This window comes from Heterocephalus glaber, unplaced genomic scaffold (assembly GCF_053883595.1).
Source record: "Heterocephalus glaber isolate CG9 unplaced genomic scaffold, H.glaber_assembly_v1.0 deba00000594, whole genome shotgun sequence".
Classification (NCBI taxonomy): Eukaryota; Metazoa; Chordata; class Mammalia; order Rodentia; family Bathyergidae; genus Heterocephalus; species Heterocephalus glaber.
Window position 1 is genome coordinate 23,916,478 of NW_028258151.1, and position 20,036 is coordinate 23,936,513.

Here is a 20,036-nt window from a genome sequence, read left to right on the forward strand (position 1 = left end):
TATTCATAACTGCTCTTTCATAGAAGTTCTTCCTAATAGTTTTTTGAGTTCAAAGCTCAAGGATCCAATATCTCAACTTCTAACAAACTTCAAAAAATGATCAGGAAGGTTTTCTGGGTCTATCCTCTGCCTCCATGAAGTTAGCTTATGAACCTCCTAATCCACCTCCAGGATTTTTTTGTTGTTTTCTATTCCTTTTTTAATTACCTAAATAAAGTTAAAGGATTTATGATGATTCTATCTAGGTGTGTTTAAAGATGGACCTTGCAGATGCATTCTTTCTTACACAGGAAGGAGGCCAGTTCTTTTCAGTATCTAACAATGAAAGATCTGGACAAAGTGGATTCTATTAAGCCAAAATGACTTATGCTTTATCTTGAGGGTGAATTTCCTGACTGTAAGCCTTGTTTGGCATTAGCCTGGCCAGTTAGCTCATAATCTGTCCTTGAGTTTTCAATTGAAATAGCATTTCCTAAGAGAGGCTTTCCTTGGGGACAGCAAAGGCTTCCCATTAGAATAAGCTTTCAGTTTCCACTGCACCACACATTCTATTATATTCTTCCTTCCCTCTCTCCCTCCTCCTCTCCCTCTCTCCCTCCTTCCTTCCCTCTCTCCCTCCTTCCTTCCCTCTCTCCCTCCTTCCCTCCCTCTCTTCCTTCCTTTTTCCTTCCTTCCTTCCTTCCTTCTAGCTGTCCATCCATCCATTCATCTATGTTTTTAAAAATGTATTTCTGTTCAAATAAAAGGCAGGTGCTTGCGAAGCACAGGAGGATAGATAAGCAGGCCGCCTTTCTCTCATTCCTCTTTTTGGTTGTGCACCACCCCAGTTCCCTCACCTCCTCCCTTGAGTGATTCGCCTAAGACATAATGTTTCCTGTGGCTCCCTGAGAGGATGCTATAAGGGAAGCTGAACACAGCCTCTGACCACTCAGGGTGGATGTGAAGGACAAGGAGGAAACATTTCCCTTTTAGAAATGGGATAGTTGGGGCAAGGTTTTGGGAAACAGGCCTGAGAGACTTCACACTCCTTGTTGGGGGTGAAGGCAGAAGCTATCAGTGGCTCCTTTCTGGGACAGTTCTCTTTCATTTTAAACAAGCGCCCGTAGTCACCTCCCAGATTTCCTTCAGCTGTGTTGCCTGATATAGGAAAGGTGCCTTATTATCTGCTTAAGCTTTCTATTCTTTATTTTGTTTGGAGAACTAAAATCAACAGCTGTTTCTGTGTACTGCCTTATCTGCATTGTTGACAATTTTGGAAAACTCATCTGGTTTCTTTTCCAAATGAGCATCCCAGATTCCCTGAAAGACATTCAGAAACAGACTGTTCTTCACAGAGGGTGCAGCACCTCTGGGAGCCAGGTCTCCATTCTCTCAAAGCCAGGCCTCCTAGCTGCGTCTAAAGGCTAGACTTGACATTGTTTACCCAATTGGCCCAGAGAGTTGAGTCTGTGAATTGGCAGGGATTTGCTGGTGTCCTGAGTGCTCAGAAAGCAGTGTGAGCCTTGAAGTTACAGCTGGGTTCAAGTCCTGCCATGCACCAATTATGTTGCACTAAGCAATTCATCTACCTTCTTTGCACCTCAATGTTCTCATCTTTAAAACAGAATTATAATACCTACAGCTTAGGGTTGTGCAAGGACCGATGTGCTTGTGTACGTGAAGCTCTCGATTGAATTCCCGGCACAGAGTAAGCATGCAACAGTAATAATTATGATCCTTGTTATGATCATAACAATCATAGGTCTCTCCCTTTGCCATTCAGCCCTAACTGTGCTCCAGGTACACTTGAGAAATTCTTCTAGCTGCCTTTGGGAGATTTTCATTCCATTTCTAGGCATAACATTAGCCAGTAAGATCTCATTTAATTTGGTGGGGAAGGCACACCAGAGTGCTGACGCCCATATGTGCTTACTGGAACCACTGTTGCTGAGCAGATAAAGCAGCCAGGGATATTCCGGGAACCTTCGCTGGAGATGGTGAAAGTGAACAGGAAAACACACTCTAGGTCCTGTCTCTACTTGCACAAATTACAGTCAATCTCCCAGGTTGCCTGTCTCAGCAGGATCAGCTTTTCCTGCCTTCTGTCCTGGCAGCTGGCGATGGGGCTAGAGGAGGAGGTGACATTTTCCTCCTTTACAGTGCTGTCCCCTGACTTTAAGGGTACAGAGAAACCCTTACAGGCAGTTTAATGCAATAGCTTCCTTCTCATTCTGGGAAGTTGCCCATAGCCCACTTCCTCCCCAGGAGCTCAGCTTGGAATTTCTTGGTTGTGAATGGGGGACCAGCATCGGAGTGCAGAGGTACCTACTTGTCAGTCATTGTGGTATTCAACTCTCATCTCCAAAAAATAGCAGTAATCTCCTTTCACTGCTTAGTTCTGCTCTCTTTCAGAGAAAGGACTACCTCGCCACTCCTGGTCACACCTCAGCAGTGAGTCAGGCTGCTGAACCTTTTAATAAGAGAATTTGCAGTTCTGTCAGCTTCCCTCTTGCCTTTTATTTCATGAGAGTGTGGCTTTGGACTGTTACTGGGGATAAAACAGCAGATTATCAAAGCACAAATGATTTTTTACATGTCATAAATTAAGAACATATGGGTCCCCTTGGTATGTGGGAGAGCTGAGGTCACTTGCTCAAGGTTTTATCTTCCCATGGGGGAAGGACTAAGATTGACATTTCCTGAGTACTTGTTATGATCCAAACTCTCTGTTGGTACTTTGCATATATTTATTATCTCACTCTCATTGACTTCTCTTTGAGCACAAGGATTTTAATCCATGAGGGGCTGAATTTCATCATAGCCACTTTAGAGGCTGAGAAATGGAGGCTCGTTAAAGGGAAGTACTTGCCTAAGATGGCTCAGATCTTATGCACTAAGGCTAGAGTACAATTCAAAGTCCCTTCTTCCTTTTAATACTATTCCACAAGTTCCCACTCACTTCTACGGAGTTAATTCTGTTCTTATATTCCCAGAACTTAGAGGCTTTGAAAATTCAAGGAGTCTCTTCTTTATTTTCTAAAAATTTAGATTTTTTTCTTTTTCTTTCTGGTTTCTTGAGAACTAAGAAGCCAGAAAAAAATTCAGAAGTATTGGCAGGCATCTTCAGGAAAGGAGGTAATGCGAACTTTCCTCTCCCTGCTCTTCCCAGAGGTAGTGGAGCCCCCAGGACAACCCAAGGCCAGGGACCCAATGGGAGGAGAGGGTCCCACAACTGCCTCGCTGTTCAGATGGGTGTGGTCTGTATAGCAGCGCCTCCTGCAAAGACTGTCTCAGGCCTGAAGAATCCTTAGAGTTGGCCCAAAGTGCTGAAATCCACCTCAGGGAGCACTGGGGTTGTTTGTAGTAATTTAGGAAGATGCCCTCTAAGGAAACAAGTTTCTCTTAATTGAAACCATCCTTCTCTCCAGCTTCAAGAGGCAAACTGTAAGGCTCTGTGTGCTGAAAGGCTTTACTTGGTGTAATGTAAGAGCAGGATGCTGGTCATACTCTTTCTTTTTCTGTCTATTATTTCTTTTTGCTGGCCAGTTCTCTCTGCCTGACTTGTTGATTGCACCAGAGTTGCCTCAATAGCAGAGCAAAATGGCACTGACCTTGCAGGCAAGAGGGAGCCACTCAGGTTCCTGGAGTGTTTTGAGAGTGGGTTAAGAGGAAATACAAACTCCTTCTAGAGACAAAAGCTAGGTTGGGACCTAGAGATCAAGTCTAACTGCTTCCTTGTCTGATGAATAAACAGGGACTTTCGGAGGTGCAGTGACTCCTTCAAGCCCTCATAGTGTATCAAAAAGAAGCATAGAGTTAAGCTCCGTGGCACTGGACATTCTCATTAATGCTTTCCCCCCTAAAATAAAGAGACATTTATTGCACACCATGCTATAAGTCAGACGCTGGGGATATAAAGATAAAGCAGGCATGGTCCCACTGGAACCCACTTTGGTTCTGTGGGTTAGTATCACTGGATGCAGTCCGCTCCCTAGAATAGGGATTTATAGACAGACTATTTCTCTGTGTCTCTTTAATCTGTCATATTGTATCCTATCAATTATTGCTGTCATCTATCTCTCATGCATATTATGTCGAGTGACAATCCATGCATCCGCGTAGTTAGGCTCCTGACCCTAAATAACTGGAGGTCTGGAAGAGCTGTGACCAGGATACAGTGAGTGAGCTGAACAGTTAATCAGGAGTTAAGTTAGTGCAAGAGGCACTTTACCTATAAGCTGCCTTGAGGGCACTTTAATCTTAGGGATGTTGGCTAATAGCTATAAAGTACCAGGCACTTTGCTAAGAGTCAGACACTTTGCCAAGTGCTTAGGTGGATTTCTTTACTTAATCCTTAAAAGTACCCCAGAACGAAGGTATCACCTTCATTTTACTGATGAACAAACAAAAATTTAAACTTTAACAAAATATGGCCCACCTAGTATCCCGTGGGTGAGACTAGGAGTCTTCTTTCCTATGAGCATGGCCTTCACGATCCTACAATACCATGGAAATAAATAAGTGCAATCTCCAGTTTCCAGTAACTGGGAATTATTGGATAGTATAGGTTTTGTGCAGCCAGGAGGTTCCTGTCAGGTTTCAGAGGGCTCGAGATTGGATACATCACAGCCATACTCTGTTGGGATACTCTGGAACTGTCTTAATTGCACTGAGTTTCCGGCTAAAACCCAGAAGGGGTAGACATAGCCCTATTTTGATCAACTCAGTACCCAGCATATGACCCACATGGAACTCTTGTCTTCAAAGGTAGGCCATTTAATTGACATAACCTTTACTTTCCACATCTTTCTTGTCTGTCCTCCTAGGCTGAAATTCTAGGGACATCTCTTTATAAGCCCTGGAAGGCAGAGATGGATTCCAAATCTGATTTGGATTCTAACCATGATTTGATCTGAGTGTGTGTGTGTGTGTGTGTGTGTGTGTGTGTGTGTGTGCATGCGTGTGAGCGGGTGGGGTGACATTTCCTTTTGCCAGGTATTTGATCTCATCTATAGCCCCATAATAAATAAATAAAATATTCCCATAACTTCCTAGAAGAATGAGCATCACATTTCACTATCTGACATTTTCAATCATATTCTCTTATTTCCTGCCTAACACTGCCAGGACCTGAAATTATATGATTCGCAGCTGTATCACCTTTTTAGTGTTTATGTCCTCACACTGGAAGGTAAACCTTTGGAGGGCAGGACTCTGTCTGGCTCCCCAGTACCCAGGATCACATCTGGCACATAACATCTGTATTTCACGGAAGTTGCTGCCAGTCACACCTTGTGCCATTCCTACAGATTTCATAAGAAGAGGCCATTTCTTCTCACTCGGAAGTTTTCAGAGCTTCACTCCAATGCCTGCAGTGAAAGAATTAGCCTTCGTCAGGTGTGGCCCCTTGTCATGTTCAATGGCCATTTGTGTGAAGGAAAATGAACACCTTATTTTCCTTGACAACTTCACAGAAGGGTCATTTGTATCTTTCTGCACTTCTAAGCCTTTGGGTTTTTGCATGAATCAGGTTCCTTAAAAGCAGGAAGTTATGTGTGGCCCACCCCAGCTGAGCATGAAATAAACAGTAAAGATTTTGGTCCGAAACCTGTGGTTAGAGTTATATTTAAAAGCTTGTCAGAAATGAGTTCTCTGAAGCTTGGCATTTGAGCCTGGCATCTGTTGCTGCAGATGGGATTTCACAGATTGAAAGCCTAGGAAGAGGCATGAATTACAGGCCCTTAGTTCACGAGGTAGTTGGAACCACACTAATCTTAGAAACCTTTTGGCCCAGATTTTTTAAATATCCCCCCCAAGTCAGCCTCTCCTGCTTTGAAATGTTTATGTACCTCTCAGAGCATCTGAAGAATGAACAATGGTGGAGCTCTTGCAGGGGGAGGAAGACCTTGCCCCTTTTATCCGTGCATGTATGCACATGTGTGCACATGCGCGTGTGTACACACACACACACACACACACACCCCCCTTTTCATTTTAGCACCTGGTAGAAAATGAGAAAAGAGAGAGATTGAGTTTTTAAAATGTGACCTGACAATTTTTGAGCTGCCAAATTTAGAATCAGTGGAAATCTCAGACGCCTCTTAATCATTTACAGTGCTTTGTAGTTGCAAATAAATATTTTTGCAGCTGCGTAACTGCACTGTTGATATATTTGAAGAGGAAAAGGGTGACCTAAAGGCATGACTGTTGTTCTGTATTAATCCACCTGTAAGTCGGTATTATTTGTAAGGTGAACTGTAGATAAAGGGCAACTTGTGACCAAGCATCAAGGTTTATGAATGACAGTTTTCTTACAAATTTCAACAAGTCATGGTTATTCCTAAGAAGTGTCCACTCATTTGCATTCAGATGAGGCTTTTTGAGTGACAAGCAAAGAGGCCTCTGGGGATTTCCAGGCACCTATTGACCATTGGGGTCTGTCTGACATTGTCCTTCCTATGATTTGAAGTGATGGTGTTGCGGAGGTGGGTAAAGAGCACCTGTATAAGGAGAATCTGAACTAGATACTGTTTGCAAAGAGTAGTCAAGGGAAGAACAGAGGTATTGACCTGTCTACATTCCACCCCAGTCAGGCAGAAATCCAATCCATTCATCAAATCTTTCCTCTTACAATGGATCCCTGGAAGGTTGGCCCTATTTAAGCACAGGCCTTTTAACTCTTAGTGCAGGGCTGATTTTTCTCTTTAATGCTTCCCTTTTTTTGTTCTATTAGCTAACCCTTGGGAGGGGAAAGTAGTAATCAGCATGCTTCTACTAGCTAGCTCTATTTGCAAGGCATTAAAATATTAACTCCATAGTGCTCTATCTGGGAACAAGCATGATTGTGGTTCTCAGCTGGAACTTCCTGAGGTCAAGATGCTATGATAAGAGAAGCATTGGTGTTCGGCAGCTAAGAAAGAAGGGAGGAGTCTGCCTGATCCTCTACCTGTACAATCGTGGACAGGTTTTTTTCTTAGATGCTGCCAGCCTCAGTCTTTTTATCTGTAGAAAGGTTTATTATTAGAATTGCACTTATACAACTACTGTGGTGGTTTGAATGAGATAGTCTGTGTGAAGTCCCTGGCACAGAACCTGATACACAGTAGGTGCCCCATTAGCGTACTGTGACTGGAAAGCCCAGGCCCCGGCTTGGCAGTACCAGCTGTAAAAGTCTGTGTGTTCCAACCACACCCTTTGCCCCACAGTTGACTTGCATATCCAATCCCTCAGTGCAAGAATCTGCATGCTCTGAGGCGAGAGCTGTGGCTTTGGTAAACTGAGTCTTGATGAACTCATGTCAGAGACCAGGTGTCAGTCATCCTGGAGTTTGACTCCTGTCTTTTGCTACTTTCGTAGTAGGATATTGGGCTGGTTATACTCTGCACCTCACTGTGAAGTAGGGGTGATCATTTGAAGTCTCAAGTGTAACACCTGTTACAACACCTAGAACTGTTGTCCCACACAAAATAGCAGCTCCATATATTCCAGTATCTTTCAGATCTCACTTAAGAAGATGCTGAAAGACAGGCAAGGGGAAGGGAAATCAAAATTGGAGCTACCCTGTTCTGTGTGTTGGAGCTGGGCTCTGCGGTAACTGGTGGTGACTTTTTACTCCCCACATTTTCTATCTTGAAGAACAGCAACTGAAACTTTACTTCAGTTTCTGATTCTCTGAATCCTGTTAAGTGCACTATTCATCCAGCTGCAGTTCCCACTGAGTATATTGGAAATTCAGACTTTTCCATCTCCACACGGAAGCAATCTTTATGAAGGACATTAAGTTGCAAAGCATTTCTATGCTTATCCCGAGGGAAAATAAAAAAAAATCATAATGCTAAGCCCGTTTTATTTCTAAAGCATTTTCACCTGATGCATGTCCTGTGGGCTCCAACTTGTGAGCTGCAGGACCCTGTAAAAATTGTTCAGACTGTTTATAGAGGTGTCATGTGTGGTGACTAATCATCAGGTACATTGCAAGACTTACTTAGTGATGATCATCATTGCCATGATTGCCCCTACTGTGTTTTGCAGACTGGTCCACAGGGCCTCCTAGGCATTGTGGAATTGCTAGGCCATGGGTAGGGAGGGGTGGGTGCTCAGTAAGAATGAACAGCTGGTAGATCAAGGCTCTGGAGTCTGCCCTGCCATCCTCATGCCAACTCTCATTGGGGCTCTGCTTTTATTTGTCTTAAACATCATGGTTCTGTCCAGCACCTTATAACAGGAAGTAGAAGAAAATTTGAAACCATCACTGACCTCTCTGAGCATGGTCACTTCCCTCTTGACACCTCAAAGCAAAAAAGGTGGCAGCATTGTGAGGTAATGGGAAAAATCAGGAGGCCTGGAAGATCTAAATTGATGTCTGGGTTTCTCAAATACCCTATATGACATTGAGTCTCTGAGTCTCTTGTTCCTTAATTTCTTCATCTGTAAATTGGGTGCATACTGTCTACTCCTTGGGCTTCAATGGGTTTCCTGGGTAGGAAAGTGCTTCATAATTAATGAAGGAAACTCATGGCAAGATTACCAAAGCCTATGATTGATCCATTGATCCATTCTGTTCTGCAGAAGGTGAAACCCACATGTGTCTTGATTCACAGAGATTTTTCAAAGGCTTTCTGGGATTTTCATCCTGCCCCAGTTGTGTATGTCCTCCTTTATCCCACAAGCTACAAAGATTTCCTGACTTTTTATTTCATCCCAAGAGGTAAGAAGACTCAGTGTGCCCAGGGAAACTACTATGAATTATTCAAGGTCCTGTAGGTTATAACGAACAGGATTTAGGCTAAAACCAATGCATCCTTCTTTTAGCTGGAGGTCCCTAACTGATCAGCATGTCAGGACTCCATTAATTGCCCCCCAAATACAAGTGTTTCCTGTAAGTAACTGTTTCTCACTCTACTTCAACTCTCAGAAGGTACTTCCTTCAATCTAAAGTTACTCATTTCCTCAAAGTGCTGGTTCCAGACCTGAGCAGAAACTGTATACAAATTAGATGATGTGACAGTAACTATCCAGAGAAAAAAAATCAAATTTCAAAACAGTAGGACATCCTTTTTCTACTGACAATAGGAAAAACCCTATGTGGGCACCTGAGATGCTTTTTCAGTTTACTTACCATATCCTGGGTTTGTGTTAGGCAATCTGCTAAATCAATAAGATTCACAAAAGAAGCAAACAAAGGTTTTGAGGCCAGTAGATTTCCTGATCACCATGGGAACAAACAAGGGTACACAGTGTGGTTTCTTCCCTTCATCTATCTTCCTGAAGACTTGCTCCCCAAAGACCACTTGGCCTTCCAGATTCTTGTGCAGTGAGGCAACCGTTCATGGGCTCACACTCTCTGTTGGCAGAAATAAGACTCTGTTGGAGCCCGGATCAGGAGTGGGGGTCCTCAGTGGGTTCTTGGTGTGCAAGTCCTCATCACTGCACCAGGAGGCAGATAAGAGCCTCTCTTCAAACTCTGAAAGCTGTCAAGGTCTTTCCAGACCATGCCTTGGGTTGGCTGTTTGGAGGCCTTGGCTGCAGGGTCAGGGTAGCATCTGAGGGAACCCTTTGGATTGTTCTCTGCTAGAGTGAATGTGACAGTCCCTGTTGGTTAGGGTCAGCTGCCATGAGAGGATCCATGCTCTTTGGACAAGAGGCTGAGGCCAGAGGGTCTAGCCAGGCACTAAGAAATTGAGGTGTCTTTCCTGTCTTAAGTGCCAAGAGATGACTAGCTCAGTTGAAAGCTAGAGGAAATTCCCTTGGGTATGATTGTTTATGACTCTTTTCTGTACTCTTTAAACCCTCACCCACCTCCCGGGCAATTCCGGGAGAGACTGAGTCACTTGAGACTCATGGTCTGCACTGGGCAGCCAAAGGCGATTCAGCCACCGAGTGTGATTCTGGCCTCATTCAGAAGTGGATGGTAAACAATGCCCTCTTTGACAAGGTTCCCATCACATGAGTGTCAGGAGATGGGGGCCAGTGATGTGGGGCTAGTGGGAAGACTGCCAGCTTTCTGGACTGGCAGGCCTGGGTGGCAGCATGGACCATAATAGCTCAAAAGACTCCCAGATGGAAACTTCTGGGCTTTGAAGACATCAAACAAATGAAGAACAGAATGACTGCTTCATGTCTTGTTAAGACAAGTGGACTGTGGCTTTATTGGGAACAGCTTTCTCAACCTGCTTATAAAAAAAAGTTTGGTGCAAGAACACTGGATTAGGAGTCAGGAATCTGTAATCATGGTCTCCTGGGGTTGTTCCTTTCTTGTAATTGTCCAGGGGACCTTGCTTGGGCATGATCAGTTTTATTTTCTCTTGTCTTACAGAGAACATGGTTAGAAGCTCTCGGATGTCCCTCCTGGCTCTATACACTGATGCTCCAATTAGCAATAAAGCTTGAAGAATAATTTAGCCCCTTTCCTCCCCACTTCTAATCAGAATCATCTCAGTTAGGTTTATAAGTTGCAAATTTTCTATTATGGACATGAACTCAGCAGATCTGAGCACAGAAATAGTCCTGGTCTTTTCATAATAAATACTGTATAAAGATGAAAAATGTGGAGAGCTCACCAATGCTTTGGGCTGCCACTGCGGAAGAGATTTCTGTGGTTGGCTCCCAGGTGTTCCATCATGTTGGATGCCATCAGGCCAAAATGCCAGGCTCCAGGTGGATCAGCCTGGGGTCTTAATGTGGTCTGTCTAGGCCAGTAGTGGTGAGCCTATGGCACGTGTGCCACAGCAGGCACGCAAGACCCTCTCTGTCAGTGCAAGAGCCAAATGTATGAATTGCTTTTCTCAACTAAAATCTCAGTATTCAGGTTTAATGGCATTGTTGGCACTTGGTGATAAATAAGTGGGGTTTGGATTGCAATTTGGGCACCAAGTCTCTAAAAATTTCACCATCATTGGTCTAGACCTTTGAGTTTGGCATCTCAGGATGTTACAAAGACATCCTTCAGTATGGTGATCCAGCCCTGGGCCAACTCTTGATCCTAGAATCCTCTCCTCATTAGCTCTGCTTGTCCATGGGCAGAGCACTCAGGCTATAAAGGACAGGGAGCAGGAAGGTTGTAGCAGGGATGGGATTGAACTCTTTCAGTTCCTAAGGGCATCAAGGAAAGAGCAACAGGTTGGATCTGAGAGGCATGGCCAGCTCACTGTTGGGGAAACCCAATGGACACTGAGACTTCAGAACCTTCTCTCCTGGGAGAGGGTGGAAGTTCCATTAGTGAGGTTGTTTTCCATGGAAGCTTTGCCAAGCCCTTGAACAAAGGCCCTACCCTTTAAGCCTTATGATCCAGAATCAAGGGAACTCTGATTTGAAAATAATATTTAATATGCTCAAGTTCTTTTCTGTAGAGCTCTCTTTAATAATCACCTCTCCATACTTTAAAAATCACATGGAGAGCAAGTGGGCTTCCTGTAGTTTTAGAATCTGTCCCATGTAGAAGCTATGAGGTAACACTGTGATCAGACTGCCGAGTCAGAAACCTGCCTCTACCAGTCACTGCGCTTCCAACTTCTCAATGAATCAGTTAATGCATATATCAAATGGGGATAATAAAATATAATCGTGTATAGGATTTTCATGAGAATAAAATGAATTATTAGGTGGAAAACCTTGAAAACCTTGAATCTAGAATGCATACCATCTGGGCTTGCTGTTAATATGCCCATAATGAGTGAACTGTGGAAATTAGACAAGTCATGGAGTAGCAGGAACTGACCTTCCTCCTATCTTCATAATAAAGCAACTTCTCCTTTCAAGTGGTGTACTCTGAGAATAAATCAGTAGAAAAATACCTAATTTGTCTTATGCCTTCTAGAGAGATGACAGATAGGGACCAGGCATATCTGAATGTCTCGTGTTAGAAATACAGACTAATTCATTTGAGTCCGTGTAGAGAAGTGAGGTTTGGACAGGTGGCCCTCTCTCTTTGGCAAGTATGGCTGTGGGTTGTCTTTTGGTGGCCTGTTTCCTGTACTCTGTCAGGAAATCTGGCCTCAGATATGGCCTCCGATAGTATGAGAGCATGCCATTCCCATTCAGAGACGAGAGCTTCAAAGTTCAGACAGACAAAACCAGTCACAAAATGAAAATGGGCCTTGGAAATAATTGCTTTCAGGGAAAATAGAAAATATTCACAGGAGCTAAGCTTCAGCTTTAAGACATTTTCAGTGTCCTGTATAGAATTCTCAACACAGCTCTGCTGGTGACTCCAGAGCAATGTGAAGAGGGACCTGATGGGGAATCATTTTGGGCCCCATAAGTCTGTTTGTCCTGTGGGGGGTGGGAGGCAAGAAGAGAACATTCACTATTCACTCAGCATTTAATTCGTTTCATTCATTCAGTGTTTGCCTATAAGGTGCAGCTGTATGAGGTACTGCAATATAATGGTGGGAAGGGAAGAGATACAGTCGCTGTGGTCCTAAAGCCCACTGTGAATTTCTAAGATTCCAGAATTTGGAATTTCCAATCTAATGAAACAAGACCTTGGAGAAAAATTCTTCACCCAGCTGAGCCACAGACTTTTTGAGAAACAAGTAAAACCTAGGGCATTGCCCCTCCAAACACCTGTCCATGTACAGAGTCTGCACAGTTTCATAACTTCGCGGCCCTTTTGAAGACCATCTCCTAGATTCCAGGTGGCAAACTTCTTTCTCCCAGCTCCCTTTCTATCCAGGGCTGTGAAATACCACTCTAAAGGCCTGGATGACATTGCTTGCATCTGAAAGTGGCCTCGCATAGTCCATGTCTTTGTTGAGCCCATTCCATCTCTTAGAGGAAGGGACGTGGGTCAGTGTATTCATTTTTGGAGAACAGAGGGCTCAATAGAAAATATTCTTTATATATTTCCAGTTGGAAATCTTTGTTTTAGAGATGCAACTGGCCTTTTAATACTTGCTTCTTGAGTCAGAATAGCTCCCAAGTACCCAAAGTCCCTGTTTCTAGGGACACCGCAGACATCCTAGGATCCCATCCTTCCTGCAGGAGTTTGCAGCAGGGCCCTCACCACTGCCATGGACACTAATGCCCTGTACAGAGGTGCTCTGTGGCCCCTGGCTACCCACACTTCACTCTTACTTTCATGTTTATTTTCATGTCAGCTATGCATTGGTGAAATAGAGAGGTTGGAAAGATGACCTGACTCAGAGCTAGGAGTAGCAGCGAGTGGTTAAGCCCAGGGAGACTTTATCATTATGACCTCAGTGAACGCGGCATGTTTCTTCATAGTTTCCACTTCCTGTGCTCTATATCTGCAAAGTGGGGAGAAAATATTACCCACCCCGAAGGGTTGTTTTAGGGATAAAATGAGTTAATACTTGTAAAGTGCTTGCAAGAGTGACTGGAATACTTAAGTACATAATAAGTATTAGCTACTATTACTGCTGTTGGTATCATTAATAGCCTCCAGGGTAATAATTTGGGTTTGCATAAATATTAGGGAAGCCTGTTGGAATGTCTCTATAAGTTGTCAGGGCTTAAATCATATGTGGCCTTGTGGCCTTGGTCTCTTTTAAGGCAAGAAGAACTTAGAGGAGAGGGACTCTGAACACTCATAGGATAGCAGACCTGAAAGGAAGTGTTTGGCACCGTATTTGCAATTCCTAAGTGCCCAGATGCCGTTAGGGTTAGGAGTTATATCTTTTGATAAGATGAAGGTAAATGTAAGCTGTGGGATTTTCACTTTGCCAATAGTTTATTTATTTAGCAGCCTTTTGCAGATACCTGCAATGTGTCAGGCCTGGCTTACGTCTCAAAGTCTAAGAATTTGAAGGTTGAGTTTATCTGTTTCATCCTGGCTCACCTGGGCCCATGCACACACACACTCACTGGTATGCACACATATCAACATACGTACACCATGCACGCACACACCATCTATAAAGTTATGTTGGCTGCTACACATGGAACTCAAGGGATAGTTCTCAGAAGTCTCAGCCTGAATTGGTTTCTCTTATATTTGCATATTCTGCCTGCCAGATAGCAAGCTGGAATTGATTTTAATAAGAAAGAAACTGCTGTTCAGTTCCGAACCACTGTCCATACCTCAGACTTTATTTTTAATCTGGGGAGTGACAGCAACTCGCTGCACCAGGAGGAGATAGGTAGTTGGCCTCCCCTAGCATTCGGCTGGAGGCTCCCTTGGCAGCCTGTCCTCCAAAAAGTTGTCTGGGACACCTCATTTTTCTTTTGTGTGCTGGACAAGGAAAGGCCCCAGAAAGGCTGTCACTCAGAGGGACAGGTTCCCTTTGTGAGATTGCCCAACTGAGCCTGAAGCTGAAAATGTCAGCAAAAAACAAATAGCATTTCAAAAGGGCCTTGTGCATTTCCTTCCTCTCGATTTGCATTGCCTCATCAGCCAGGTGTTGTATGAGCGACTTTGGAGGACCTGTTAGACCTGATAAAGAAGTCACTGCACAAAAACATGTTTTCTCCATTTCACCTCACTCTGACATTTGGGTTTTGTTGCCTTGCTTTTATTTTTTTAGCACTCACTTGCTAATGACACAAACAGAACAAAAGGAAAATGATTGTCTTTTCAAGCTTCACTTCTTATTTCTTCTTTTGTAATTTTCAGAATGAAGGTAGATAATACAGAATTTTATTTGTTCTCTTTCTAGTTTTGCATTTGTCAGACACTGATTTCTAGTGTTTGGAACCTACTTCCTGCCCTAGAAGCAGAAAGATGACAGCTGCAGTATAATAACCCTATCTTTGTCCTCATGAAGTAGTTGTTTAGCTGGGCCTCTCCTCTTTCTGCAGGTGCTCTAGGGACATGAAGGGATCTCTGGGTATGTAACAAGGTGGCTCAAAGCAGATCTGAAGAGATCTGAGGTAGATTTCTAGCTCTCCCATTTAATAAGTGGCTGACTTTGAGAAGTTGTTCATTTTTGGAAGTTCAGTTTCTTTACCTTTAAATAATGTGTATATGTCTAAAACTCATACCTCAGGGTTCTGGTGAAGATGATACCCACAGAACTACAAAGGGGCTGGGCACCTGGGACATTGCAGTAAGGAGGGATCGCCTCTTGGCCATCAGCTCTGGCATGTAAGACAAAGAAATGGGGTTTAGAAGGAGCTTATAGTTCTAGACAGAAATACTTATTTGGGCTGCTTCTCTGAGCCTCGATTTTCCTGTTGGTATGTAAGCAGCATTTTCCCAAGCTCATTCTAGACTTACACAAGGTGAAATCTGGGCTCTAGGTCAAAGCCAGTTCTGTCTGATTCTAGCCCTGGCCTTTAACTAACATGGAATGATGCCTGCACCTGGGCCATGGTCCAGAGACAACATTAGCAGGGCTTCCAGAGAAAGGCTGTCACTGAGGACCAGGGAAGTGCTCAGGAGGAATCCAGCATTACAGGGCAGTGTTAGTACCTTAACTTTCCCAGGTAGAGTTTACTTAAATGCACACTGGGGATCATAGAGTCCTGAAAGAATAACGAGTTTTGAGTTTTCAGTTAAGGTCTTTGAAGTCTTTTGGAATTGTTACACACAGGATCAAATAGAATAGAATGATTTTCATGCTCCTGATAGAGATTTTAGATTAATGTCTACAAAGCTCACAAAACTCTTTGCATCAAATAATCATTTACCCAGTTGATACCAGTCACATTTCATTTTCAGTGCCATTAACACTTGAGAGCAAAGAGCAGGCTTTGGGAGTATTGATTAGAAGTATGTTTTGGAGAAAATTTCAGTGGGCCATTCATTCATTCAACCGGTATTTGATGAACACAGCACCAACTCTTGGTCAGCCACTGCTATAGGTGTTAGAGTATAGTTGCAAGCAAGTGAACGACCTATACCTTCTCAGAGCTGTTCTTCCAAGGAGAGGACACTGACACACACATAACCAATGCACACATAGATGAGAATGTTATTGTGAAGCAAGAGTCAGGTGAGGGGAGAGAGAGGCTGGGGCTGCACAGGAGTGTGCAGGGAAGGACTTGGAGGTAAGGAGTTGCAGAGTTGAAATTCTGAAGACAACCGTGAACCACCCACGTGACTCTCTGAGCATGGAACATTCCATATAGAGGGGAGGGCAGCTGTGTGTCCTGGGAGGGAGGGGAAGGAGCTCAGTTAGAGTGCCTGAGGGAATGGAAGGAAAGCTTTGTGCTCAGAGCCCAGCAAGCTACTTAGAGGCTGGAGTGGGAAACCAGAGCCAGCTTGCAGTGGTCTTGACCATGATAAGCAAATTTATTCCGGGTGCAGTTAGAAGCCGTGGGAGGTCATAAGAGGAAGCAATATCACTTGATTGTGGAAAAATGCTTATAATGAAAGATTAAATGGAAAAGGACTTCCAAATATAGAACTGTGTATTTAGTACTATTTACACTATGCAAGTGTATGTGTGTGTGTGTTATGTAAAATGTGTGTGTATTCAGTAAACAAACTGGAGGAAGATGCAGCAAATGCTGTAGTTCTCTTGATGGCGGTGGGCTTGTTTTCCTTCTTTACTTCCCTGCATTTTATAGTTTTCCATTAGTTTCTGTTACTTTAAATTGTATGCTTTTTGAAAGCATTGTGTAGCAGGCAGTGGAGAGAATGTAAGACTCACAGTACTTTAGCATATCTTATCTTAAATTTGAGTTTAAAGCAATGTTGTTTTGAATGCCAGAGTGCATGTTGAAGGCTCTGGCCAGTGGTTTATTTGGTTTTTTAATGAGCCTTCTCAAAAAGGAACTTCTTCAGTACCCATCTATTTTTTGTGCTGATTGTTTATGCAAATGATTCTGACATTTCTGTTTCATCCCATAGATCTGAACATCACATGCCGCTATGCAGGTGTATTCCACGTGGAGAAAAATGGACGCTACAGCATCTCTCGGACGGAGGCAGCCGACCTCTGCAAGGCTTTCAACACCACCCTGCCCACCATGGCCCAGATGGAGCTGGCACTCAGCAAGGGCTTTGAGACCTGCAGGTGAGAGACCATCAAGCAGCCCCACTGGGGAAAGCCAAGGGCCTGGGTGCAGGGCGCATGGCTTTGGACTAGGAAGCCTCTTCCCTGAAAGCTGCATAGATTATTGCCTAAAGAGCCAGCCCCACCTATTAATTTGGCCAAATCAATGTGGAACCAGTATGACAGCTGGAATTTAAAGCCGGCTAAAGATACCTTTGTGAATCATAGAGAGGGAGGCTAGAGGAAGCCATTAAGGGTCATGTCGGTCGGAATCCTCTTGTCTAATGTGCTTCCACAGCGTTCTCCCAGCTTTGAAGATGCACGCAATATCATGGTTGGAACCACAAGAAAAACCTAAAGCAAATAACAGTGTTTAAAGTAAATATGTGGCTGGTAGAGTCTTGGCCCTGCCGACTTGGCTCAAAGCAGACTTTTTAAACATCCCTCTTTTCTCTTTCTCCTCTGTGTTGCTCTGGTTTGAGGAAGTACATACAAGCGAGTGAAAGTATTTAGATAGATGAAGATACATTATTGTTACGATCTCTGAGAGGGCTCCTACTAAGTACCTCAGTGCTCTGGAGAGCGTCCCTCAGACCATTTTGCTCCAGGAGCTCACAACAGGCTGACGCCTTATTTTTCTGATTCCTGTGGCATGTGGTCCATGCAGAACAAGCCGTGGTGGCAAGCACAGAGACATGTTTGGTTTGGTTTGGTTTGATTTCATTAGAAGGGGTCTGGATGATCTCAGTAATTGCTCTAAGGTTCCCCACCCCATCCTGCTGCTTAGGTAGCACACAGTTCCCCTCTGTCTTCAGTGCCCCCACCCCAGTGCTTTTGGAAAGTCAAGCTGCAGCTCTCTCTACTGAAACTATTCAGTGTAAGTTCAGCGCATCCATCCCCTGTTCTTAATTACAGCATTAGTCACCTACTTCAGGAGTGGTAGCCAGGACTCTTTTCCTAAAAGAGAAGAGGAGAATCTTTAGTATAAAATTACTGTAATGTGATAGCTGCTAGCCACATTTGGCAATTTATACTTGAATTAATTATAATTAAATAACATGAAAACTTCAGTGGCACTAGCTATATTTTAAGCACTCAATTAGCCTCAAATGGACAGAGACTACTGTGTTGAATGACATATATATATATAAATTATATATATATAATTTTCATCATTGAAGAAATTCTCTTGGAGATCAGAAGGAGGTAAGAGGAGCAGAGGAGAAGAGACTACTCTGGTAGCTACTGAACCTGAGATGTTGGCAGCAATGAAGGAAGATCAATTAGCAAATGCATTTATTCTATTGCTAAGGCTGATTATTTAAATCTGGTCTGGACTAGGCCACTGGGCTAAGAAAGGGGATTTGGTAAGCTGAATTCTGATAGTGAAATAAAATACAGGCGAGGCACACTGGGTGAAATATACAGATGTGCTGAGAACTAGGGAGCTCTTATTCTTGCCAGGGGCAATCGTGGAGCAGCGAGATGGTGGGTGTCCAGCTGCTCCCTTAGCTTAATCCTTACACTGCCTTGTGGGTGGATATCACTACCCTACTTCATAGGTAAACTCTGCAACGTGTCCTGTAACTCACAGACTGCACAGGGAAGAGTCGGGATTGCATCCTCCTTAGACTGAGCCCAGGAGAAGATTTTAAAGACCAAGCCCTACCCAGGCTTTGAGGGCAAAAGGGGAGGGAAATATGTTGTATGGATTTGCTGAATATTTCCACCCCCTGCAAATAATAACCTACTTATGCCACATCCACACATACATTTTAATATCCCCAGTTTATGTCAGTGTATTTCCACGGGCAACAGGCAACATGGTATAGCGAAAATTTGTAAGTCATAACTTACAAAGGGACTGTGTTAGATCCTAGAGAGTCGGTATTATGCGTATTTGTCAACATGATGTGATGGGGGAGTAGGTTCACTGTGGAGTACTGTTTAGAAAAAAACAGAAAGGAAACACTGTGCCAAAGAAGTCTATCATTTCACCTATAACTGGCATTAAGTGTTGTGAAACTCATTTCCATACTTTCACTTGGGTAGCCAAGAATCAGATGCCTGCACAGGACAAATGGCAACCTCATAGAAAAGGGTGAAGCCTCAGCAGCTGCTACTTTTTGACCTGCCCCAGCCTGATTAGTAGCAACTCTCATACATGAAAACTTATTAACATTTAATTGTACCCCTCCCCCTATTGAGTGAAGGAGACTTTGGGAAAACCAGTTGGACGGTGCAGGTAGGAATTAGTCATGCGAGCTACTGTTGCAACATAATGAGTTCTAGGTGCTTAGAAATATCCAACTCATACATCTTTCTCTGGGTCTTACAGGGCGATGCACTCTGGGTGGTTGCCTCTGGCAGGAAGGATTAAAAGGATCTATACAGTTCATTTTAGCCAGCATTGCAATTTCAAAAACCAGCTGAATTTAACTCTTCCCTTCCTGTCCTCCTAATGTTACCACCTCCTCCCTTGCAAATGGTATTTTCTCAGTCCACCTTTCAACTTTTGAGTCAGGTTATATTTGGAAAAAAATGTGTTATAAGTGAACATGTGGCCACCAGGGTGCTACTAAAAGCAGCTGGACTCAGTACCTTGTGTCTGAAAGGAACTCCAGCTGTCACATGCCTCCAGAAACATCTGTATAGGGAGCCAGGGAGTAAATGTTTTACCAGCTTTGCTGCTTCTGCAGTGTTACTGAGCGGAACAAGCCATTGCCAACTACTCACTGAATTCCAATGATTCTTATTTTAATGATGGTCAGTTTAGTTCCACTGGCAATAGAATTATGCTTGGGATGCTCATGAGGCAAAACATGGTGGTGTTTGGCCCATGAACAAGGCTTTGTGTTTGGGATAATGGAGTGTGGTGTGGAAAGGTGAGGCGAGGAATAAAAAGTGGTGGATGGGAAATGAGGCAGGTCTGAAATTTGTGGGCTGAAATGAAGAACCACCTCTTCTCATGGTAGGGAAGTGGGCCATGTTGTGTCTTGTCTGGAAAAGATAAAGTTCCTTGAGTGCCAGAAGGAAACTCACACTGTATTCTCTCTTCTGTAACTTGGGGCTTTCTTCTGCTTGTTTAAGCCAACTCAATGCCGCTGAGCACCAGTTATATTTGACACTAATTTTTTTTCATGAATTTTCTTTCTTTAA

General features: G+C 43.6%; 1 protein-coding gene across 14 annotated transcripts in view; it reads left to right on the top strand.

Annotated features, from left to right (window-relative positions):
- Window positions 1-20,036, top strand: part of Cd44 (CD44 molecule (IN blood group)) — an 86,576-nt gene that overhangs the window by 15,477 nt on the left and 51,063 nt on the right. For all 14 annotated transcript variants that reach the window (XM_013074940.3, XM_013074934.3, XM_021264358.2 and 11 more), the window contains exon 2: window positions 16,733-16,898. In XM_013074940.3, the coding sequence (XP_012930394.1) occupies window positions 16,733-16,898 (166 nt within the window). The remainder of the gene's footprint in view (window positions 1-16,732; window positions 16,899-20,036) is intronic.